Source organism: Bos taurus, chromosome 2 (assembly GCF_002263795.3).
Source record: "Bos taurus isolate L1 Dominette 01449 registration number 42190680 breed Hereford chromosome 2, ARS-UCD2.0, whole genome shotgun sequence".
Classification (NCBI taxonomy): Eukaryota; Metazoa; Chordata; class Mammalia; order Artiodactyla; family Bovidae; genus Bos; species Bos taurus.
Genome location: NC_037329.1, coordinates 96,435,598 through 96,461,716, shown reverse-complemented (window position 1 = coordinate 96,461,716; position 26,119 = coordinate 96,435,598). Strand labels below are relative to the sequence as shown.

Genomic DNA, 26,119 nt, shown 5'->3' with positions numbered 1-26,119 from the left:
ATTATTGTTGGAGAGCTTAATCGGATAAAGCTTAATGTTTATATGCTACCATTTTAGAAGTTTTTAAAGCTTTTTTTCCCCAGCCATTTTGGATTAGTGATTTAAAAACATGTGCAAAATTTCAAAAGTAGAGAAGGTAATATAATGACTATCCATAGGCCTATAATTCCAGAGTCAACAAATGTTAACAATTTTCTTAGATGTGTATTAGCCAGGGTTCTACAGAGAAACAGAAACAATATAGGGAGAGAATTAGTTTATTGAACTGGCTCATGTGATCGTGGTGGCTTGACCAGTCCCAAAGTCTGATGGGGTCAGCAGTCAGGATGGAGACTCAACGAGGAGCTGCAGTTCAAATCTGAAGGTGGTCTGCTGGCAGAATTCCTTCTTGCTTAGGAAGATCGTTCTTTGTTCTTTTAAGGTCTTCAGCTGACTGGATGACTCGCCCACATAATGGAGAGTCATCTGCTTTACTTAAAGTCTACTAATTTAAATGTTAATCTCCTTCAGAAACCACCTGTGCAAAAAATAAATAAATAAAAATAATGTTTGACCACAAATATGGACAGAGTGGCCCAGCCAAGTTGACACATAAAATTAACCATCACAATTTGCTTTAGATTTTTTTTAAAGAAATAAAACACTGCAGATAAAGTTGATATCCTATTTATATACCTATCTCTGGGCACCCCATTCAATGGTGATAATTTGTAAAAAACTAACTCTTTTTTGTGACATCAGGCCCCATTTTACTCCATCACCTAGGCTCAATTTCTGGTTCAAAGCGGGGGTGAGAATTGAAGATATGGCCTCACCTTTGTCATCACCACATGTTTCTACAAGGACCTGCTGGCCATTGAAAGTTGTACATAGGTTCTATAGAAAATGCCATCACGAGCCATGAACCAGGTGGATTCACAGAGAGTCACTATGTTGAATGCACACAGAACTCAAACACATTCAGATCACAAACCATCTGTGTTTGGATGCTTCTGTCTATATAGTCTCATCCACGATTATATGAGCCGTGTCTGTTTTACTTGTGAGTTTATTGCAAGAATAAGTAAATGATGAATACTGACAAAAAATTTGGAAGGAATAAGAAGTGTCAGATAAATTCAAGGCACAGTGCACTGGCTGGCAGGCAGCTTTCTGACCTGGAAACCTGCTGGATAAGAGGCCTGCTCTCAGATCCCTTCCAAAGCCTAGGACTCCATGACTGGTATTAGGAGTGATAGCATCCTTTATTCAAATTCTCTCTGATTTGCTGCTGTAGCTTGAAGGCTCAGAGACGCTGGGTCTTTCCAAAGGATAAAGGTGCAGTGTAGCTGCAGTTACCTGCTTAGCTGGATAAGCCTTTAATCATGGAAAGAAGGCTCCTAAAGAAGGAAATGAAAAAGCTCCTGTAAGTCTGATGGAAAATAGCTTACATTTATTGCACTGAGCATTTGGTGGGTTGTATGTCATAGATAGTCTGGATATTGGCAGAGGGGTTAAAAGCCTAGGGAAGAATTTGTTCCTGTGGTGTAGGAGACAGCCAGATGATCTGGCCTCTGTCTCCTGTCCCGAGGGCCTCACATGTGGTCCAAAGCAGGATGCTAAATCTCTAGAGAGGATGTTTCTGCCAGCAGTGTGCACAACTGAGACATCCCTACTCTAGAGCCTAGGATCTGAGCTGAGAGCTCCAGTCCGCGCTGGGCAGGGTATGCCTTTGAAAGGGTTCGACTAGTAAAAGATATGAGTGAGATTCCTGAAAAAATGTACCCAAGGGTGCAGCATTTACATTGCAGCTTCTGCTTCTTCTATTGTGAATCTTATCGGTTAAATAATTTATCTCTATTTTTTGCCATCCAAACTTCATTTTAAACACATAAAGAAAACATTAAGTTTTCCCATGGAAATTTTTTTCTCCTGTGGTAGCTTTTCATTTACTTGATACTTTGTTAAGAGGTTGGTGAAAATCAAAGACCATATAAAAAGGGGAAGAAAGGTTATTATGGTTCTATTTCAAGATTATAGGCATAACAATAATACACTTATTAAAAACATCATTATAGTCCCCATTAAATATATTTTCTCTGCCTACTAAGATAATTATCTTTTAACAAGTGCTTAAGAAATGCTGCAATATGAATTCACACATTTTATATGCATGTGTTTGGAGGTCAACATAATAAAGAACAAACCATAATTAGGAATGCCAATTCCTCTACATATCTCATCCAAAGAACTAGAATTTCAGAACTAATATAAATATAAACTTATAAATATACATATACATATATATGTGTGTGTGTATATGCTACTGGAGATCAGTGGAGAAATAACTCCAGAAAGAATGAAGGGATGGAGCCAAAGCAAAAATAATACCCAGTTGTGGATGTGACTGGTGATAGAAGCAAGGTCTGATGCTATAAAGAGCAATATTGCATAGGAACCTGGAATGTCAGGTCCATGAATCAAGGCAAATTGGAAGTGGTCAAACAGGAGATGGCAAGAGTGAACATTGACATTCTAGGAATCAGCAAACTAAAATGGACTGGAATGGGTGAATTTAACTCCGATGACCATTATATCTACTACTGCGGGCAGGAATCCCTTAGAAGAAATGGAGTAGCCATCATGGTCAACAAAAGAGTCCGAAATGCAGTACTTCGATGCAATCTCAAAAACAACAGAATGATCTCTGTTCATTTCCAAGGCAAACCATTCAATATCACAGTAATTCAAATCTATGCCCCAACCAGTAACGCTGAAGAAGCTGAAGTTGAATGGTTCTTATGAAGACCTACAAGACCTTTTAGAACTAACACCCAAAAAAGATGTCCTTTTCATTATAGGGAACTGGAATGCAAAAGTAGGAAGTCAAGAAACACCTGGAGTAACAGGCAAATTTGGCCTTGGAATACGGAATGAAGCAGGGCAAAGGCTAATAGAGTTTTGCCAAGAGGACACACTGGTCATAGCAAACACCCTCTTCCAACAACACAAGAGAAGACTCTGCACATGGACATCACCAGATGGTCAACACCTAAATCAGATTGATTATATTCTTTGCAGCCAAAGATGGAGAAACTCTATACAGTCAGCAAAAACAAGACCAGGAGCTGACTGTGGCTCAGATCATGAGCTCCTTATTGTCAAATTCAGACTGAAATTGAAGAAAGTAGGGAAAACCACTAGACCATTCAGGTATGACCTAAAACAAATCCCTTATGATTATAGAGTGGAAGTGAGAAATAGATTTAAGGGACTAGATCTGATAGATAGAGTGCCTGATGAACTATGGACTGAGATTCGTGACATTGTACAGGAGACATGGATCAAGACCATCCCCATGGAAAAGAAATGCAAAAAAGCAAAATGGCTGTCTGGGGAGGCCTTACAAATAGCTGTGAAAAGAAGAGAAGCGAAAAGCAAAGGAGAAAAGGAAAGATATAAGCATCTGAATGCAGAGTTCCAAAGAATAGCAAGAAGAGATAAGAAAGCCTTCCTCAGCGTATAGTCAGATCAGATCAGACCAGTCACTCAGTCGTGTCCGACTCTTTGCGACCCCATGAATCACAGCACGCCAGGCCTCCCTGTCCATCACCAACTCCCGGAGTTCACTCAAACTCACATCCATCGAGTCAGTGATGCCATCCAGCCATCTCATCCTCTGTCGTCCCCTTCTCCTCCTGCCCCCAATCCCTCCCAGCATCAGAGTCTTTTCCAATGAATCCACTCTTCACAGGAGGTGGCCAAAGTACTGGAGTTTTAGCTTTAGCATCATTCCTTCCAAAGAAATCCCAGGGCTGATCTCCTTCAGAATGGACTGGTTGGATCTCCTTGCAGTCCAAGGGACTCTCAAGAGTCTTCTCCAACACCACAGTTCAAAAGCATCAATTCTTCAGCGCTCAGCTTTCTTCACAGTCCAACTCTCACATCCATACATGACTACTGGAAAAACTATAGCCTGGCTACTTTAAATAAAGTGTCTTGAAATTACAAAGCAAAACTTCAATAATTTTTATTAGTCTAGAATAGCTTAATGACACAAAACAGCTTTAGAATCCAAAAGCAAATTTATCTCCAGCATAGGAACTTGCCCAAAGTGTTTGGTAAAGACCTTGACCAACAGAACTCTACTTATGTAACACTGTGAGATTGACACTGGAAACCCCAGAGTCTTTTTTCCTACATCCAGTCTCTCCTCCCAACTTTCCTAGGGTAGTACCCCTTTCTATTCACCTCCCAGGGCCCTTATTCTACTCTCCCCTTATTAAAAGTCCATTAGGGAAGGACCTGATAAGTATACACTAAAGTGGAATCACTAATACGTTTTTATGTCTAACCCTCCTAACGGTATTTGCATTCTAACGGGGGGGAAAAAGCCTTCAAGCTAACTAATATATCTGTATGGCATATCATATATCTGGAAGTTATCAACTTTAGACATTCTGCCTGAATTTAGCAAGGGCAGCAGGGGAATCTTCAAAGAGGGGGTCTCAATCCTTTCGGTTTTGTAACATCTGTTCTGCCTATTGAGGGTTTATCATACTCCCTGCTTTCCTAGAAATTCAGTTCTATGTGAGTTTTATTTGTTCATTATGGTTGGACACTTTAAATCTGCAGGGTTGCAGAATGGCTGTTTAAATCAAAATGAATATTGATTCAGCTACTAGAGCCATCGGTGACTTCTCTTGTATTTGGTGGAGGAGGGAGGAATTGGGGAGGAATCTTCGGCAGACCGCGCTTCTGTGTCATTCCTGCTAGTTCAATCCTGCTCTCTTGTTTTTAAGGGGAGATTATATTGGCATCAGACTTCGGGAGAATGAGTTTGACCCAAAAGGAAGAAGGCAACTCACCTTTCTAGATGATATGGTAAAGAAAGGCATACTGCTGCAAATCACATCTGTGTCATATGTGTGTTACAGGGAGGAACCGGATCTAATGTCCATCGTAAATGAGGCTAATCTTGATCCCCTTCCCCCAGAATTTCCTCTTTCTCATCTGTTATCATAGGATTGTCCAGGTGGTCTTTTCAACTCATTAAACTGAAAGCAAGAAGAATGAGAAAGTAAAAAGTCACGAGACTTTCGCTATTTATTTACTTATATGAGAGAAAAGATAAAAAAAGCAAAATGAGTATACAATTAAAAGTATGACAGCCATGATCTTAAACGCCTTTTGATGAGATTAAACTACTATTGTATAGTTCTCAAATGTCATAATTTTTTACCATTCATGGAGAAAACCAAGTAATTGAATAATCCTAAATTCCTGTTATTATACCTGTTGAAACTCAGATTCATGCTATGTAATCAAATTTACTTCACATGAATTAAAGAAGCTGTGAAGAGATCTAATTAAAAAGAGATTAGTAAGCCCTCAGCCTTTTTATACTACCCATTTACTGTTCTTGCACTAATGAGGAGGCAGGACCACGTGTCTCCCCCTCCTCTCGCCCATCCCTGTCTGATTTCCCTGGTACTGAATGAGCAGTTAAGGAAGGTTTCATGTTCTAAACTACTTCTCTATGCATGTATTAAATAGAGAAATTAAATCGATTAGACAAGTGCTGGTCAAACTTTAATGAGGTCTTATTACAAGACCGTTTTGATTCAGGAGGTCTGGGGTGAGGCTGGAGATAATGCCTTTCTAATGAGCAAACAGGTGATGACAGCTCTACCTATCCAGGCATCAATCTTCCAATTAGGTTTCAACAAGTGATTATTGCCTTTCTTTTTTTTCTCCCTTCCTTCCCTTCCTGCCTCCTTCCTTCCTTCCTTTTCTTTTTCTTTCTTTCTCTTTTCAGCTTGGTTCAGTCCCTGAAAGAAATGATTACATTGTTACACCTTTTAGAGAATGTTAAGATTACCTAGAACCTTGGAATTCATCTACAAACACAAAAACAAAACTGACCTTTCTTCGTCAAACTGAGAAGGAATGATTTGGCAGATAAATGGTGAATACACTTAGAAATGACAGGAAAAGGTGGTCAATATGATAAGAATGAACACTGACTTGGTCCTTAGCTTTTTAGCACACAGAAGGCAAGTCACTTACCCAGGTCTACCTCCAGTTCCTTGCGTCCACTGGACCCTCTGCCCAGGAGGTCCTTCACCTACGGAAATTCTCTTCATCCTTCAAGCCCAGCTCTGCCGAAGCCTCTTTTCTGAGTCTCTAGGGATTCTCCCAACTCATCAGGTGGACACACCTCCTCTGTGACCCTGGGAGCACGTTTCTGACGTTACACCAAATTAGAAATTGTTCTCTATGTCCCTCTTTCTCTACCTTCCCCTTTTTCTATTTTCTAATTCAAGGAAGTTGAGGCCCTGAGAACAGCAATTGCTCACCCAAGGATATAGTACCATGAGTTGTTAGCAGTAACCTAGATTTGAACCCAGATTCCCTGATTCCCAATTTAGTATTTCATGAATCCATCAATCATTTCTGGCACCTCCACCCACCCACCCAACACACACACACATTTGTCTAGTGGGGGGTTAAATGTAATGCCGGAAGAACACTAGTTATTTCTATCTGAGCATCAGGTTACAGGACACAGCTGGTGATCCTCACTGTTGCGGACATGACAAAAGATTAGAACAGGCTTAGCAGTGCCATTGTCATTGCCAGGGTGAGCTTCAGTCAATGTCTCAGCCTGTTACTTTGTTCTCTGTGCTCCCTGCTTCCAGGCACACTATGACTTGGCCATCAATGTTGCTTTGCAATGGCTGGATCACTCAGAAGACTTAACTTGGCTGGAGTGGGAGAAAGCGTAAGTTGAATACTCCTTTTTCCTGTTTTTTTTTTTTTTTTAAACAACGAGTAATGACAGAGGAAATTTATCACAAGGCACTCTGATTTGAAAATACTATTGAGTATTTGTCTCCAGCTGCTGCTGCTAAGTCACTTCAGCCGTGTTCAACTCTGCGCGACCACAGAGGCAGCCCACCAGGCTCCCCAGTCCCTGGGATTCTCCAGACAAGAACACTGGAGTGGGTTGCCATTTCCTTCTCCATGTCTCCAGCTAGAAACCTGAAAAAATCTCACAGTCGTCAGTTTGAGGAAGTCTTATCCATGCTTACATATTTAGCATCCCTGTGAATTGGTTTCTGTCAGATACAGATCTTTCTTGCGTAAGATGTTTTGTCTTAGAAATATAACTGTGCTTTATTGTGTACATGCCTTGATTTTTAAAAAAATGATCAGTTTTTTGGGTAAAGCTGCAATCTTTTCCCAAGGACCATCAAACATTACTTCTTAAGCATTTAACCAGATGTGTACCTGAGCTAAGCAGTTTGAATCACCACTGTTTTAATGCTTGCCAGGATTATTGGCATTTTCTCTCAAATGTGGGGCTTTCCAGGTGGCGATAGTGGTAAAGAACCAGCCTGCCAATACAGGTGGCATACGAGACGTGGGTTTGATCCCTGGGTCAGGAAGATCCCTTGGAGGTGGAAATGACACCCACTCCATTATTCCTGTTTGGAAAAGCCTGGATAGAGGAGCCTGACAGGCTATGGTCCATGGGGTCATGGAAAGTTGGACATGACTGAGCGACTAACCACACCTGTATGTGCCAGGCAGACTCATTCAGCTAGAAAGAACATGAAACTGATGACGTCAGGATTGAATCCCTTGTTCAAGAGGCCAGTTGTTTTTTTCTGCTCTGTTGCTTTAGCACACACACCTGGGGCTAAATGGTTGGATCAGTTAGTATTTAGTTGCAATAAGCAGAAAATCCAATGTGAATGGACTTAAGCAGGAAAAAATAAAAAAGAAAGGAGGAGAGATTTATTGCCTCTGTATCTGCAAAGTCCACGGGTAGAGTGGCATCAGGCATGGCTTAATTCAAAACTCAAACCAGGTCATCAGGATCTACCTCTTGGCTATTTCCTCTGAGTGGACACTATTTCTAGTTTTAGCCTACTTTATCACAACAGTCAGGCCAGGGGAGAATGGATCTTTAAAAAGCACAGAACTGTGTCTCAATGGCACTGTTTGCTCTGACTTATCTGGGGGTGGAGTGAGGGAGAGAACATGCTGGCTAAATTAGTCCACAGCGTGTTTTCCATCCTTGGAATCTAGGGGTGTCATCACGCTCCTAGAAGCTTATACAGGGGGAAGCTTTATAGGCTTACACAGGGGGAAGGCAGTTACCCCCAAGCAATTGCCACAAGAACAGAAAAGGATATGGGTTGGTAAAACCACAATTGTCCACCATAGTGGCCACTCCTCTGGGGTTTGATACCTGTGGAAACATGGGTAGAGGAGGGTAAATTCATCACCACTGTTGGAAGATTCAAAAATCAAAGTGTATACTTTGCCGATGATGGATTAAGCATACCAGTTTTGTGAATAAATGCATAGCAAGCAGCCATTGGCTATTATTTATTACTTACGATTATCATCACAACCTTGTCAAAAATTCTTGTTAAAAAGAACAAGAATAAACCCTCCATTCTTATTCATATTCCCCCTTAGGAAAATGTCATTTCGGGGTAGACCCATATATCCAAACCACAGAGAACGAGAAGCAATGATTTTATCATCTTATGCTGGAATCTTAATGGTAAGGAAAAGAACATTATTTGCATCTATGAAGATTTTGCATCTATAATGTGCATTTTATATTAAAGAATACTTATTTTATTTTTCAACCAATGTTTCTAAATATTTAAAGTTTATTGAAATTAAAATTTTCATTTTTAAAGGTTAATAAAAAGACTGACTTCTGTATTATATTGTAAAAAAAATATATCTTTTTAAGGGATTTAAGGGAAAAAATAACACATAAATAACTGATGTTAGGATACTCTGACTTATCCATTTATTTTAAAGTTATTTATCTGGTGCCCATGCTCTCCAGGCATGGTACTGAATGTGCAGGAGCTGTAATAGTCTTATTTTACAATAAGAGAAAAGTCATGATATGATAATATATTTGTGTTATTATTTTATTGTTTAACAGAACAGTATCCCAATTGAGGAAGTCTTTAAAATTTATGGGGCTGGCTCTTCTTCCAGTTCTGGTGCTGCCAAGGTAAGGATGACCTGAAACTATCAACATAATGGAATTTTAGAGAGAATTTCTTTATTTTATAAATTGATAATATTGTATTTTCAGGCATGAAATGACAGCTTCATATCAAAATATATAAAACCAAATATAATTATACCTTATTCAGTAATAAATCTAAGATGCTTTCACTACATAGAGGACTATACTCATAATAGCAAATGCATTTTATTAATTCATAAATAGAGGCAGCCACTTGAGCACCTTAAAGTCTAGATGCTGTCTCTGTTCTGCATTAACAAAAGTTCTCACTTACACTTTTCATAATATGGGTCTGGTAAATCCAAGTGCTCCTCTTGTATGATGTACCATAACTTCTAGAACCAGGACAAGATCTGCAATGTTCATTCTCATGAGAAATTATCTAGTGTACTGCTGCCACATTTCTCCTTTCCACAAGACTGCTTGGAATTCAGTCCAGTTGAAGTACTAAAGATCAGGGAGTCCAGGTTGAATTCTGACTGTGTCCCTTCCTCTCTTTGGGTTTCCATATACTAATCCTGAAACATAGAAAACAAATAGCCCAGAGTATTCTGAATTATCTTTACTATTAGTTCAGGTTTTGCTGTTTATGAATATATAAACATTTACTAAACATTTTAAATATGGGCTTCTATTTAGAGGTGAACTGATGATCCCTTTGCCTTTGGATAACCTCTAGAAAAGAGAAGAAGAAAGGGCAGATGGGGTGGGTAGAGTCGGGCAGCGGTGTGGAGTGGGAGGAAGTCAGGGAGGGAAGCCAGGAGAACCCACACAAGGCCTTCTGCTCCCACTGTCACTTCCCTTGTCCCCACCAGGGTTTGGAAGGGAGGCCAGGGCAGGGGCAGGGCTGTGGCCACAGGAACACTGCCTGCCTTGCTGTCTTACCTGCAGACCATCCTGCAAACGGTGGGGTCATATAAAGTCAGGAGTCTACCAGGGCCACCTTAGGACTCCAGCATTTACTCAGAAGTATCATAACTGAATCCAGTGGTCCTCTCACCTTAGTCCATATGTAAGCTGGCCTGGTCTTGAGACTCAAATTCCCTGGATCATGGAGGAAATCAGCACCCCCTCTCTGATTTCTCTGGTTTCAACTCTTCCATTCATTCATTCATTTGTTATAGTCGTAGGTGCAGGGATACAAGGGTGGGTGAGTCTGAAAAAATCACTTTCTCATAGATTTCATATCTCATATTGGAGCTGACATGCTTCCTTGGTTGAAGTATAAGCCACCCCAAGACTAATGCTCCTCAGACACCAAGCTCTTCTTGGCTTTTGAAGAAAGACTACGTTTTTTGTTTTCTTAGAGAGTCAAGCAAACCACACTGCTTTAATCCTGTTTGATTTTTTTCCTGCAGATTTCTCACTTCTAGGATTTCCCCCTTTTAGGCTTTCCTTTCAAACCACCCCCTTCAACACATACATATAAATATCTGAGCCCAAGTCCCTCTGTTTCAGACATTGTGTTTTCTTCCCTTCATCTTCTTTGCCTAGCAGAGGACAAAGGCAGGCAGTAGGCAGATCTAGTTGCTTGGTTTCAACTCAAGTGGCCAGAGGACATATATGGAAAATCACATCCTGGAAGGAAAGGCACCATGAAGCCCTCCAGTCTTAGCAGGGTTATCCATCAAGCAGGTTTGCAAACATGGGTGTTCAAGTAGCTTGGATAAACCAGATTCATTAAAGGGGCCAAAATGGAGGGGAGTGGGGAAAGATAAATTAGGAGTTTGGAATTAAAATATACACATTAATATATATAAAATAGATAACTAACAAGGACCTACTATATAGCACAGGGAACTATATTCAATATTTTGTAGTAACCTATAAGAAAAGAACCTAAAAAGAATATCAATATATGTGTATGTGTATATATATATATGTATGTATGTATGTATATACATATAGGGAAGCCGAAGTGGTACCCTCTGCATATCTGAGGTTGTTGATTTCTCCCAGCAATCTTGATTCCAGCTTGTGGTTCATTCAGCCTGGCATTTTGCATGATGTACTCTGCAAACATGTCAGGCTGGATGAATTACAAGCTGGAATCAAGATAGGTGGGAGAAACATCAACAACCTCGGATATGTGGATGATACCACTCTAATGCCAGAAAGTGAAGAGGAACTAAAGAACCTCTTGATGAGGGTGAAGGAGAAGAGTGAAAAAGCCAGTTTAAAACTAAATATTAAAAAAACTAAGATCATGGCATCCGGCCCCATTACTGCATGGCAAATAGAAGGGGAAAAGGTGGAAGTGGTGACAGATTTCCTCTTCTTGGGCTCTAAAATCACCGGGTTGGTGACTGCAGCCATGAAATCAGAAGACAATTGCTTCTTGGCAGGAAAGCTTTGACAAACCTAGACAGTGTGCTGAAAGGCAGAGACATCGCTCTGTTGACAAAAGTCTGTAAAGTCAAGGCTATGGTCTTATCAGTGGTCACATATGGTTGTGAGAGCTGGATGGTAAAGAAGGCAGAGCAACAAAGAATTGATTCCTTCCAATTGTGGTGCTAGAGAAGACTCCCGAGAGTCCCTTGGACAGCAAGGAGATCAAACCAGTCAATCCTAAAGGAAATCAATTCTGAATTTCACTGGAAGGACTGATGCTGAAGCTGAAGCTCCAGTATTTTAGTTATCTGATGCAAACAGCTGACTCATTGGAAAAGACCCGATGCTGGGAAAGATTGAGAGCAGAAGAAGAGGGCATCAGAGGACGACATTGCTGGATGGCATCACTAGTGCAATGGACATGAACTTGGGCAAACTCCAGGAGATGGTGAGGGACAGGGAAGCCTTGAGTGCTGCAGTCTATGGGGTCGCAAAGAGTCGGACACTACTGGGTGACTGAATAAAAACAACAGCAACTCTGCATATATATTAAATAAGCAGGATGACAATATACAGCCTTGACATACTCCTTTCCCAATTTTGAACCAGTCAGTTGCTCCATGTCCAGTTCTGTTTGTCCACTAAAAAGATGCACACTGTAAGAATTGTGAGTTAAGTTTTACTGAGGGCAAATGAGGACTGCAGCCCAGGAGACAGGACCTCAGATAGCTCTGAGAGACTGCGCCAAAGAGGTACTGGGGGAAGGTCAATACATAAGATTTTAGTGAAGGGGGAGTTCAATGCAATCAAATGTTTACTTTACAAAAGGTTTCTGCTAGTCAAGAGGAGCTGATGTCTCCATGAAAAGATTTAGCACTTTTCTAGATATGAAGAGATGTCAGGTTTGGAATCATGAAATCAGTTCCTAAAAATATCTATCTAAAGACCTGTACCACCACTTTCTCTGAAGCACAGAGTGCTTCACTCTCCACCCTTGAACTCCCTTCAGGGTGTGTCGAAGTTCAACAGCTGCAGCAACACAGGGTTCAATCTCCGCAGAGGCAGACGGCAAACGCCCTTGGCAAGTGCCAATTTGTAGTTGACAACATAGACTACATAATGATCAGCTCTGAAGGAAAATAAATCATATCCTCAGAAAGGGGGTTTTGTCAAACTCAAGTTCAAGTGCCTGATACCAAGTGAGGTCAAACAACCAAAACATCAGAGTTTGGAGCAGAGATAGGTTTATTACAGGGCCGAGCAAGGAGAACAGGGCAGTTTATGCTTAAAGACCCAACCTCCCCATGGGTTTCAGGGAAGAAGCTTTTATAGGCAAAATTTGGAGGGTCAGGCTCCAGGGTGTGGAGCCTAAACTCTAAACTCTATCAGCCTCGATTTTATTTGTAGAAGCAGGAGCCAGAAGCTGGGATTGCTATGGGAAATGAGGTGAGTTACATCAGTAAAGCCCTTAGTGGTTGGCATCTGGTAACCTCAAAACAATAGCTATGGTTAAGGTTCTGGTACTCAGGGGGTTGGGGGTGTATCTGATTCCCTCCGTATTCCTCTAAATCAGGGTTTCTCAACATTTTGAACCAGATAATTTGTGTGTAGGGGGTAGAGTTGGGGCTGTTTAGTGCATTGTGAGCTGTTTAGCAGAATTTCTGGCTTCCACCTGAAACTGTTTACCTCAGATCAGGACTTGAACTCATCTGCTGGGACTCGAACCCAGCCAAAACCCTGCTTGGGGCTCTAACCCACATGGCTGGGACCAGAATCCGGCCAAAACCTAGTTTTGGACTCTAACCCATATGGCTGGAACTTGAACCCAGTCAAAACCCACAGTACCCGGTTTCAGGACCTAATGAAGCTCAGGTTTTTGATGTCTCATCTCAGAAAATCCAGTGAGAGACAAAGTGATAGGTAAGAAGTAAATTTATTTAGAGAGAAACACACTCCACAGACAGAATGTGGGCCATCGCAGAGGGTAAGTACAGCCGCCTTGAAATGTGGTGTGGTTAGTTTTAATGAGTTGGTAATTTCATAAGCTAATGAGTGGTAGGATTACTCTATTTTGAGGAAGAGTGGAGAAATCCAGGAATTGGGCCACCCCCCACCTTTTAGTCCTTTGATGGTTCCTTGGAACTGCATATAATCATGATGATCTGATCACATACCTAGAGCCAGACATCCTGAAATGCGAAGTCAAGTGCGCCTTAGGAAGCATTACTACAAACAAAGCTAGTGGAGGTGATGGAATTCCAGTTGAGCTATTTTAAATCCTAAAAGATGATGCTGTTAAAGTACTGCACTCAATATTCCAGCAAATTTGGAAAACTCAACAGTGACCACAGGACTGGAAAAAGTCAGTTTTCCTTCCAATCCCAAAGAAAGGCAATGCCAAAGAATGTTCAAACTACCGCACAATTGCACTCATTTCACACGCTAGCAAAGTAATGCTCAAAATTCTCCAAGCCAGGCTTCAACAGTACATGAACCATAAACTTCCAGACATTCAAGCTGGATTTAGAAAAGGCAGAGGAACCAGAAATCAAATTGCCAACATCCACTGGATCACCAGAAATGCAAGAGAGTTCTAGAAAAACATCTACTTCTGCTTTATTGACTATGCCAGAGCCTCTGACTGTGTGGATCACAACAAACTGGAAAATTCTTAAAGAGATGGGAATACCAGACCACCTGACCTGCCTCCTAAGAAATCTATACTCAGGTCAAGAAGCAACAGTTAGAACTGAACATCAAACAACAGACTGGTTCCAAATCAGGACAGGAGTATGTCAAGACTGTATATTGTCACCCTGCTTATTTAACTTATATGCAGAGTATATAATGAGAAACACTGGACTGGATGAAGCACAAGCTGGAATCAAGACTGCTGGGAGAAATATCAATAACTTCAGATATGCAGATGACACCACCCTTATGGCAGAAAGTGAAGAAGAATTAAAGAGCCTCTTGATGAAAAGTGAAATAGGAGAGTGAAAAAGTTGGCTTAAAGCTCAACATTCAGAAAACTAAGATCATGGTATCTGGTCCCATCACTTCATGGCAAATAGATGGGGAAACAATGCAAACAGTGAGAGACTTTATTTTTTGGGCTCCAAAATCACTGCAGATGGTGACTGCAGCCATGAAATTAAAAGGCGCTTGCTCCTTGAAAGAAAAGTCATGACCAACCTAGACAACACATTAAAAAGCAGAGACATTACTTTGCCAACAAAGGTCTGTCTAGTCAAAGCTTTGGTTTTTCCAGTGGTCATGTGAGAGTTGAATTACAAAGAAAGCTGAGCACCAAAGAATTGATGCTTTTGAACTGTGGTGTTGGAGAAGACTCTTGAGAGTCCCTTGGACTGCAAGGAGATCAAACCAGTGAATCCTCAAGGAAATCAGTCCTGAATATTCATTGGAAAGACTGATGCTGAAGCTGAAACTCCAATACTTTGGCCGCCTGATGCGAAGAACTGACTCATTTGAAAAAACCCTGATGCTGGGAATGATTGAAGGCAGGAGGAGAAGGGGACAACAGAGGATGAGATGCTGGATGGCATCACTGACTCAATGGACATGAATTTGAGTAAGCTCCAGGAGTTGGTGATGGACAGGGAGGCCTGGTGTGCTGCAATCCATGAGGCTGCAAAGAGTCAGACATGACTGAGCGACTGAACTGAACTGAACTGGAACTGCATGGCACCCCTGGGTGTGTTATTTAGCTTGCCGATTGAGGATCAAGGTCTAGTTGAAGTTGACTTGTCTGCTCTCTTGGACCCATTTGATTGTAATCAGTTTATGCTGTGTCCTCAGGCTATGTCATTCTTTCAAAAGTTGTGCCCTGTCCCCTTCCCTCCTGTTTCATACCCATTATATGCCAGTAGCTTCCCACTCCTGCCCCTTGATCTAAAATATCTTTCAGTGTTGCCATGTGTCCCCTAAGAGGCAAAAATCACAGCTAGTTAAGGACCACGTCCCTAAACATTCAAAAATCAAAGAGCTCATCAACATCCACTGTACCATTAAGACACGTTGTTGTTGTTGTTCAGTCATGGGTCTGAGTCTCTGCGACTCCGTGCACTGTAGCCCTCCAGGCTCCTCTGTCCATGGGATTTCCCAGGCAAGATGATTGGAGTGGGTTGCCATTTCCTTTTCTAGCGGATCTTCCTGACCCAGTATCAAACCTTCTTTCCTACACTGGCAAGTGAATTCTTTACCACTGAGCCACCAGGGAAGCCCCTTATTAAAACATAAACTTTGCCTACTTTAGATAAATTATCACAAAGGGTATGATATGATTTCAGCCACAGATACAAGCGTCTAAGGGTCCTCTACCGTGTGGACCTCACAAGGTCCTCCCTGCCTCAAGGATGCCAGCTCAGGCCTTTCCCCTGAGGCTGCACATCAGCTCTGTCCAGGTACCTTCCTCTACATCTTAAACAAGGAGTTAGCAGGCCCTCTTAATGAAAACATAGTATTTCAAAGATTAAATTGTGAGAGTGACTTTAAAACAGTCCTTAAGAGTATAACATAATTTTTAAAAATTGGATTTGTGTAGAACAGTCTTTTGGACTCTGTGGGAGAGGGCGAGGGTGGGATGATTTGGGAGAATGGCATTGAAACAAGTATATTATCATATGTGAAATGAATCACCAGTCCAGGTTTGATGCATGATACAGGGTGCTCGGGGCTGGTGCACTGGGATGACACAGAGGGATGGTAAAGGGAGGGAGGTGGGAGGGGGGTTCAGGATGGGGAACACATGTACACCCGTGATGGATTCATGTCAATATATGGCAAAACCAATACAATATTGTAAAGTAATTAGCCTCCAATTTAAATAAATAAATTTATATTTAAAAATAAAACAAACAAACAAAAACTGGATTTAACTACAAGGTGGGGTAGTTTAAAAAAAATAGTTGATAAAGGTCCTTCTTTAATGGCTGCATGTGTATGAATAAACTTTGATTCCTCCAGATACAGTGTCTCCTAAGCAACAGCTAAAATCCTTCCCAAGCAAAAGCTTAAAGCCCTGTTGAACACTAATCAGATTATGTAGAGTTTTTGGCCACTAGAACTGGCCACTTGGGGCTTCCCAGATGGCGCTAGTGGTAACGAACCCTCCTGCCAATGCAGGAGACGAAAGAAACACAGGTTCAAACCCTGGGCTGGGAAGACCCCCTGGAGAAAGGCATGGCAACTCACTCCAGTATTCTTGCCTGGAGAATCCCATGGAGAGAGGAGCCTGGCTGGCTGCAGTCCATGGGGTCACATAGAGTGGGACATGGCTGAAGTGATTTAGCATGCACCACATGGGTACTGTGTGGGCTTGATAGCTTTTTTTCAGGACTATCTGCTGCCACCTGGTGACAGAAAGCCATCAAGGACCCAGAATTGTTCAATTCTGTTAATACAATACAAGCTTCTAGTTCTACTCCTGAGAGGGAATTTTTTTGCTGACAGGGAGCCGTTTTTCTGCTGAGAAACTTAGACCCATAGGAGGAAAAAAAAAATTAAGAACTTCGCATGTGATGATTATTTGCAGTTGAAAGTGAAGGTGGTGAAGGTGTTAGTCGCTCAGTTGTGTCTGCTCTTTGTGATCCCATGGACTGTAGCCCATCAGGCTCCTCCATCCATGATATTCTCCATGGATGAAGAATACTGGAGTGATCTGAAGTTAGATTCAGATAAATGTAAGAGATTCTACGCATTTTCAAACTGAAGGAAAAGGAGCATAAACCTTCCTTTGACAAATAAAGCAAGCAATAGAAATATTCTGCAGTTCCATTTGACAGAAAAAGAGGGGAAAAGGAAAAGGAGGTGAAGAGTGAAACACCGAACAGAAAGAGGAAAAAGACAGACAGGTAACTAGAGAATGTCAGAATCTCTTCTTTCCTCCTCTCTTCATGAAGCCACACCCCAGTGTCTGAGCACCCATCACTCCTCTCCACTCAAACTTGCATCCAAAATTCAAAGCAAGCTCTTCAGAGACCAACAGACTGGTGTCCAGTCCCAACTCTGTTACTCCCTAGCTGAGTAGTACAATGAAGGTATCAATCAGTAACTTTGAAGGGAAAAAAAAAAGAGCATATAGCTAACTCTAGGTTTAGGACTTCAACGTTATCCTACTTGTAAATTTTTATAATTTTTCTTATAAACCACAGAGAGAGCTACATTAACTGCTTGCATAAGTTATCAATTATCAGGAGTCACAGGATATATGAACTGGAAGTGACCTTTAAAATACTCGGGTTCTTTCTTCCCCAGTGGACAGGGAAACTAAAGCATGAAAGGCCTGTCTTTTTATTTTTTGGCTGCATCACTGGGCTTGTGGGATCTTAGTTCTCTGGAATGTAGGCCACAGCATGAAAGTGCCAAGTTCTAACCACTGGACAACAAGGAATTCGAAATGCATCAAGACGCTGTGCAAGCCAGATTTCTTTCTTACACAAGGCGTGTATCATCCTGCAGGGCTGTTATCACACCTATCTTTGCTCCACACAGATACAAAGCCTCCTTTTAATTACTTTCTTTGTTCTCGGTCATCTTTCGGAATAGATTACATGCTTCTTGAGGTTTTGTGTGTCATGCATGGTTTGGTTGATCAGTTGTGTCTGACTCTTCATGACCCCATGGACTGCAGCCTGCCAGACTCCTCTGTCCATGAGACTATCCAGGCAAGAATACTGGAGTGGGTTGCTTTTTCCTTCTCCAGGGGATCTTCTTGAACCAGGGATAGAACCCAGGTCTCCCACATTGCAGGCAGCTTCTTTACCATCTGAGCCAACTCAGCTGGTAAAGAACCTGTCTGTAATATAGGAGACCCCAGTTTGATTTGATCTTCCCCAGTGGGGAAGATCCCCTGGAGAAGGGATAGGCTACCACTCCCGTATTCATGGACTTCTCTGGTGCTCAGATGGTAAAGAATCTGCCTGCAGTGAAGGAGACCTGGGTTCGATCCCTGGGTTGGGAAAATCCTCTGGAGGACAACAGGGCAACCCACTCCAGTATTCTTGCTTCTTGAGATTAGAAGCCATCATTCATGCTTATATTTAATTCTTTACAAGGCTGGATATGACACAAACTCTCAATAAATACGTTTACCATTTCAATAAAAGCCTGAGGTCAGGAACTTCCCTAGTAATCTTCTCCTTCCAATGCAGGGGGTTCGGGTTCTAGCCTTGGTTGGGGGGCTAAGATCCCACAAGCCTCATGTCCAAGAAACCAAAACATAAAACAGAAACAATATTGTAAAAAATTCAATAAGGACTTCAAAAATGGTCCACATTAAAAAAAAAAAAAAGACTGAGATCAAATCTAGAAGGGCCCAGCTGAGGAGACTATAAACCGTTCCGTCTATAAAGAGAATATTCATTGTATAATCCATGTTTTCTGTCCTTTCTGTCTGAAGTGATGGTTGCCCAATGACTTGTTAGCACAACCTCTTGTTTAGTTGATTCAATTTGTCACAGTGTATGATGAACTTGGTTATCTAATAGTTTATTGTTCTTTTCTCCTCACTCAGCCCTAGAAAGGCTGGAATCTTGTCTGTCTTACCAACCATGGCTTCCTAAAACAGGGCCTGCCTTCCATAGTGCTCACTAGAAACTTATTGCGTGAATGAAAGACTGACGAGACAGTCCTAACCTTGAGTTTCCAATGCGGTGCAACGGACAGTGGGTTATTAACTGTCACCACTGGGGGTGTTCTATGTGTTAATGTGCTTTGCATTCACAGATGAGTGAGTCCATAATTTGGCCTTAGGATGGGTTAGGAGAGTGCCAGCAAGGAAGCAGGAAGCTGGGGAGACAACTGGACCAGTTTCTCAGAAAAGGTGATATTTGAGCCACATCTTAAAGGAAAAGTAGGTGCCTTGAGGCAAAAGAGGAAGAAAAGGCTATTCCAGGTAAAGGGAGCCACCTGAAAAGCACAGTTTTGTGAAAGACCATTCTAGGCAAAGAATGGCCACCAAAGGCAGCACGGGAAGGCGCATGACCCATGAAAAGTGATCCTCAAATGCTAGTCATGTGTCAGGAAGATGGGTTGGGGAAACAGGCCAAGTCTTGAGACAAGTGCTATAACCAGCAGCTGCTTACAGCACAAAGTGGCTGCAGCTTTTAAAAAGTAGGTCTGTTTTCCTTTCAGGTTCCCCGAGCTCCACCCTTCCGCCTCTCCTTGCACCCTTTTGCCATGTTAACAGCACCCAAAGCCGCAGAATATGCCAGCAAACAGAGTAAGCCTGTTTACTTCTGTATCTTAGAGAAATTTAAGTAAAACTCAGAGATACGCGTACAAAGTGAGGTCAAAGTTGTTCTGGTAATAACATCTTTCTGTCTGGGGGAATTTAAAAGAATCAGGAATGTTTATGACTTGATTTCCCTTCTGAAATCAGGGAAGTCATTTCTCAGACCTTTTGTTGGTGGAAGCAGAGGACTCTAGCAGGGAAGAATCTAAAACCAAGGGTGGACTTATTTTAAAAAATAGTTTAATACAGATATGACTACCTCATGCATCCCTAGGTGTCAAGCTAAGAAGGGCAGCAATGAACAAAAATGCCACCAGCAGTTCTACAAGGAAAGCAAATGCCATGGAATGGAAATCATCAAAAAATTTATCTTTGGACACACAGCTGAAGGACAAAGTAGGTCTAAACATGCAAATTGAACCAAACTGATACCAGGTGTTTGGGGAGTACTTATAGTTAAAAGTCTAGCCTTCGGGTGTTAGACGTTCTGGCTTTGAAACTAAAGCCCATTATTTATCAGCTGTGTGACTTCAGGCAAGTTGCTTAACTTGTCTGGGCCTTAAGTTTCCTTCTCTGTAAAATGGGAAGAACAATGGTACTTACCTCTTAAGGTCGCTGATATGGGTGTGGACAGGGAGGCCTGGCGTGCTGCGATTCATGGGGTCACAAAGAGTCGGACACGACTGAGTGACTGATCTGATCTGATCTGATGGGTCTTAAGGAATTAAAACCGAGTTAACTCCTAAATATTGACCATTATTATCTTTTCATCATTTAAGAAATACTAACCACAGTTAACCAACTAGAATTCTGTTGATTCAAGTAAAAGTGTTGAGGAGAAAATCTGTGTTCATATCTGTGTCCAATGTTCCTATTCTTGATCCCTTTCTTGCTAATAAGAATTTTATCTTTGCCTGCTTTGTATCTCTGCTGTTTCTGCCCTGCCTATCTGGTTCCTTGGACATTTATGTTGCAGACTTCAGAAAATGGTCAGAGATGGACAAGGCTGGAAGGCAAGGAGAAAGCAAGGAGGGGTCTTTGACTTTCCAACACTGTGTTCTCAATTATAATGTACAAAGTGAAAAGGAAAATTTTAAAGTCAGAGAGACCAAGGTGGTCAATATATTAAAAGCAAGGAGAGAATCAGAAAAGTAGTTTAGGCTTGGTGGAGGGGGTGGCTGGGGTATTTTAGGATTTTGTTGAATGAGAGACTCTGGGTCAGCTGGAGGTTGTAATGTAGGAAAGGGAAAGAGGAATTTTGAAAACAGAATCACTAGGTTCTGAATTGGGCTTGCTTCAGGAAATACAGGGGCTTCCCTAATGGCTCAGCAGGCAAAGAATCCGCCTGCAACCCAAGAGACAAAGGAAATGTGGGTTCAATCCCTGAGCAGGGAATGATCCCCTGGAGGAAGAAGTGACAACCCACTCCAGTGTTCTTGCCTGAAAAATCTCATGGATAGAGGAGCCTTGTGGGCTGCAGTCCAAAGGGTTGCAAAGAGTCAGACATGACTGAGTGACTAAGCATTCAAGAAACACAAGTGAAAACTGAAATTCCTTTTTATGTAGCTTGGTTGCTATACTATGCATTTTTAAATGTGAATCTCTCATTAGGCTGAGTCACACAGGGCTCAGGATTTGTTCAGGTTTTCTGAGGCCAACTATTGACTGATTAGAAATATAATCTTATCATAGCAAGTCACAGCTTTAAGAACTGCCTGAAATCTTTGGTCATATTGAAAGTGAATGAAAGTGAAGTCACTCAGTCGTGTCCGACTCTTTGCGACCCCAGAGACTGTATTTACCAGGCTCTGCCCATGGGATTTTCCAGGCAATAGTACTGGAGTGGATTGCCATTTTCTTCTCCAGGGGATCTTCCCAACCCAGGACTCGAACCAGGGTCTCCCTCATTGTAGACAGTCGCTTTACCATCTGAGCCACCAGGGAATATTAGGCCTTTAATATGTGTTATTCACGTAGCGTAACAACCATGTTATTAGGAAATATTTACAAAATATTGAGATTTCCTTTAAAGACATTTGCTATAATGAGATTTGGGCTTCCCTGGTGGTTCGATGGCAAAGAATCTGCCTGTAATGCAGGTTCAATCCCTGGGTCAGGAAGATCCCCTGGAGGAGGAAATGACTTTATTCTTGCCTGGAAAATCCCATGGACAGAGGAACTTGGCAGACTACAGTCCATTGGTTTGTGAAAGAGTTGGACGTGACTTAGTGACTAAACAACAAATAACAATAATGAGACTTGAAGGTGTAGCTTTTCTAGAACCATATCTTTGTTACTGAAGATCTTTTTGAAGTAGATCTACTTTTTGAAGTAGGTAATAATTTTAAAAATATGAGTTTGGGAATAGCAAACTTTGCGTGCTTAGTTGCTCAGTTGTGTCCAACTCTTTCTGACCCCATGGACTGTAGACTGCCAGGCTCCTCTGTCCATGGTGATTCTCCAGGCAAGAATACTGGAGTGGGTTGCCATGCCCTCCTACAGGGGATCTTCCCAACCCAGGGATTGAACCTGGGTCTCTGGCATTTCAGGCGCATTCTTTACTGTCTGAGCCACAAAGGAAGCCCTAGCAAACTTTAGGAAGTAAAACAGAACACAGAAAATAAGAAAACAGTAACAACTCCAGAAATAACACACACACACACACACACATGCACACTAGTAATCAAGACTTTAAGCTTAATCATGAAAAAATAGATCTCTGAAACAGTGGTTCATTGCCCTCTGAGGCTCATCTATGCCCCCTATGTCTGGAAGATCTAGCTCTCAAGATTATTCATTGGAGTGTTATTTTGAAAATATAATTTCGTTCCCTGTATGTTTTCTTTCATAACCATTGAAGACTGTTGGCTTCTTGATGGAAGCAGATCTTTTATTCCCTTATTATTTCCCACATGGATGTAAAGTGCTTTCAAGGCAGTAGATATTTAGTAGTTATTGGTGATTAGTGAATTAGCAGTAAGTGAATGGTCCTTAGGTGAGTGTGCTCAAATCACTGTGCCTTACCCATACTGATTGAGATGCTCGTTTCTGGGGACCAGCTTTTCCCATAGGTTAACTGATGCTTGTAAACCCAGGCATGTCAACAGTATAAGTGTCCATCTTGCAGTAAGGCCAGATTCTGAGATGAATCCCTCCTACATGGCCCCTTCTTGATAACTAAGCAGCAAAAACCACATTTGTGAGGGCTTTTCATGCTTTATTGTTGATATTTGTGTACTTCAGGCATCTTTTCCAACTTTTGGGTAATGTACTTTCCAAATTAATTTTTCAATTAAAATAGTGGTACTTACAGTAAAAGTTTCAAATTACATAGTGAAAAGTAAAAGAATCCTCTCTTTCCCACACCCCTGTCCTACTCCTCAGAAGTAACAACTGTTAATAATTTTCAATTCTAATATTTGCCATACATGTACACATCAATGTACATATTAACACATGCACACCTGATTAGAAACAACAAGTAAATAAAATAAATAGCTTATTACGTGAATGAAAGGACTTCCCTGGTGGTGCAGTGGTTCAGAATCCACCTGTCAATGCAGGGTATATGGGTTCAATCCCTAGTCCAGGAAGATGCCACAACTTCTGGGCAACTAAGCCCATGGACCACAAATACTGAGCCAGTGCTCTAGAGCCCAAGAGCTACAACTGCTGAGCCCATGTCCTAGAGTCTATGCTTAAAAATAAGAGAAGCCACTGCAATGAGAAGCCTGAACACCACGACTACAGGGTAGATTCCTCTCACTGGCACTAGAGAAAACCTCACACAGTAATGAAGACCCAGCACAGCCAAAATAAATAGATAAATAAATTTTAAAAATGTTTTCAAATGTATGAAACATCCTTTTTAGTTTATTGTTTGAAGAAATCTTTCATTTATGTTTAAGCGTCTTAGTCTTTTCTTTTATGCCTTATGGATACTGTATCATGTCTTTAGCTGATGAACACTTTTAAACTGCAAGATATTAATGCCTTATTCAGAATTTTCTATTTATTTCCAGTCACTGAATTTCTTTAATAAATAAGGGAAAAAGAAGAATTATTTTTTTTTAAATCCAGGTATTCTGGAAAACAGTTTCCAAAATTTCTTTTGTACTGCTTGGTACTAATAGCTCATTTATCAGTTAAAATGGGTATGAGTAACACCACATCCTAGGAAAGGTAGAAAAAGCGTGAAAGACAAATAAGAACAAAGAACAAGGGCAAAAAAAATAGAAAATATTCACAAATAACCATCCTGTGGTTATTTAAGGGAATAATTTTATTCTTAGGAAATACACTATAAAGTGTATTATTAACCCAATAATTTCCCTCTGTGGGATCATGTATTATATTTAATTGAGAAATATAAGTCAATTTCCAAATGTCTGAGAAGAATTCCATGGAAATTCTTTTGCACCCACTTTTATTTTAGCTCATCTTTGTCAGCAACTTGGTATCTGATATTTGATCTTAACTCCTCTAGCTTGAAAGCTAATGTTCATGTCCATTTTAAACTGATGTGTTTGATACCATAATCATCTTTTTATTCTGCAGGTCACTTAGAAACTTGGAATTGCACCACGGGAGTTCATAATAAAGTCTCTGGAAGAAGGGAACCATCATCTTAAAACTGCAACTCTTGCCAGCATATTTCTCTTTGCAATTAGCTTTTGATGCAAAGTGCATTGAAGTGTTATTTTGGATGTTGAGCTTTCTTATCTTAGAATCATGTTGTTTGGTCATATTGTGGTTAATAGCAAGTATATATCTTATGCTACTTCATTGTGACTGGAAGATGGGTGGCTAGAGAATTTTGAGAATATATACCATTTCTGTGTTAGAGTAGCCTGACTTTGCAGCACATTTTACAAATGTTTAGCACTGAACATTGCAGAATAGTGGAGTAGGAGGCAGTTTTCCAAAGTTTCAATCCAAAATAAAATTAACCTTCATCAATTGCCTTTACTATGTTCTCACATGGAAACATTTAAACTCATTTCAATAAAGCCTTAAAAGAAAAATGAGTACAGGCTTTCTTTCAATAGAACACAAGGACTAGTAGAAAAAGAAAACGTTCTAGTCTTTCAACACCTTTTCAAAATGCTGCTTATAAATTGAGTTTAGGGATGGGGGGGGCCTGGTGGGCTGCCATCTATGGGGTCACACAGAGTCGGACACGACTGAAGTGACTTAGCAGCAGCAGGTAGCAATTTGACCAAATGAACGAGAGTGTAAGTTATGCCATCTTAAGGTTTTGTTAACACAGAACAGTTTTCTTTAACATGTGCCAAAACCGGCATGTGGTTTGTTGACTTTTGTTCAAAGTGGTGGTGTATTTCAATGTGGCATTGTGGCTGGAAAGACCAAGGCAGCCTTTTCCACACTGGTTCAATTACGGCTGTAACTAAGGTTGACCAGTAGACCTGCTGCATTAGGTCTGTCCTCTGGTCCTATGTATACTGTAGAACTTCACAGAACTCTGCCCAGCTTTTTTTTGGGGGGGGGGGCGGTGGAGGGAGTCTAACTTCGCCACATGCAAGGGAACGTTTTTCTTTGTAGCTATTGATGCCTTTCCTCGTAACATCTGCACCTTTGCTTTACATGCTGCCTGAAGACTTTCACAAATGGCATTGTGGACGTATTGCCAGCTGTAGTTGGATGTCCTTTTAGATTCCCCTCCACAGGTCGAGAACCAGGACCCACGTTTGATCTCATCTTTCTGCATATGTATGGGATGACAAAGCATGGGGAATTGAGTCATATTCTGCCCCTGCATATCTGAAGAGTATTTCTAAAGCAATAGGCTGGCAGCAAGGGAAAAAGGTTCTCAAACAGTTGCCTGGGGTCTTCCTATGAAACAGTGATGCTTCAGGGAGGGGAAACTCAGGCAAATCATGATACCAGTTTTGAAAACAAAAAGCAACCCTAGAAGATGGGTTGAGGGGAGAGGGGAATGAGAGGATCCTGGATATGTTCCTGCTCTTGGAGTGTTTCAGAGAGTCTTGGGAGACGTCTCTCATTTAAGCCCAAGGGGAGATGTTAAAACTCAAGACAAAATGTGGCTATTGATAAAATTTGCTGCCTTTCACTAGCACCTCACAGTAAACATTTACAGGTTGATTTTATTTTTTCACCTCATAAAAGTCGTATATATGTACATAACAGAAAGTTAAACCGAAAACAACAAAAAGGAGAAATAAAAACATAAAATTAAGACCTGTAACCTTGCCATTCATTGATAGCTATGATTGACACTTAGGCTTCTATATGCACTAATCGTTTCTTCCCTACGGAAACATGCAAAATATTTTTATCAAAACCACATAATCCTGACCAGGTGATTTAGGAAATGTGGGCTTCCCAGGTTGTGTTAGCAGTAGCAATGGGGGCTCAATCTCTAGGTCTGGAAGATACACTGGAAGAGAGCACGGCAACCCACTCCAACGTTCTTGCTGGGAGAACCCCATGGACAGAGGAACCTG

General features: G+C 41.2%; 1 protein-coding gene and 1 long non-coding RNA gene across 3 annotated transcripts; one reads left to right on the top strand and one right to left on the bottom strand.

Moving 5' to 3' along the window:
• Window positions 1–159: 159 nt before the first annotated feature.
• LOC104971301 (uncharacterized) lies at window positions 160–6,686 on the bottom strand. Its single transcript, XR_009491977.1, has 3 exons — window positions 6,049–6,686; window positions 4,848–5,036; window positions 160–517 (listed from the first exon to the last, which is right to left on the bottom strand). It is a non-coding gene; the product is annotated as an uncharacterized lncRNA (long non-coding RNA).
• On the top strand, window positions 1,186–24,661 carry C2H2orf80 (chromosome 2 C2orf80 homolog). 2 transcript variants are annotated; one of them, NM_001205626.2, is made up of 8 exons: window positions 1,288–1,405; window positions 4,782–4,863; window positions 6,681–6,763; window positions 8,473–8,560; window positions 8,960–9,031; window positions 19,535–19,622; window positions 19,909–20,030; window positions 24,192–24,661. In NM_001205626.2, exons 1-8 carry the CDS (start codon window positions 1,365–1,367, stop codon window positions 24,198–24,200), a joined length of 585 nt encoding a protein of 194 aa, NP_001192555.2. In that variant the 5' UTR covers window positions 1,288–1,364; the 3' UTR covers window positions 24,201–24,661. The 2 variants fall into 2 exon arrangements, with proteins under 2 accessions (XP_024832383.1, NP_001192555.2); XM_024976615.2 differs by lacking the exon at window positions 19,909–20,030 and having other exon boundaries at window positions 1,186–1,405.
• Window positions 24,662–26,119: the final 1,458 nt, after the last annotated feature.

Excerpts from the sequence above, each read along its gene's own strand:
- C2H2orf80 (NM_001205626.2), top strand. The coding sequence starts at position 1,365 with ATGGAAAGAAGGCTCCTAAAGAAGGAAATGAAAAAGCTCCT. Across the intron at positions 4,864-6,680 it reads TCACCTTTCTAGATGATATG|GCACACTATGACTTGGCCAT; the intron begins GTAAAGAAAGGC and ends CCCTGCTTCCAG. Across the intron at positions 9,032-19,534 it reads CCAGTTCTGGTGCTGCCAAG|GTTCCCCGAGCTCCACCCTT; the intron begins GTAAGGATGACC and ends TTTTCCTTTCAG.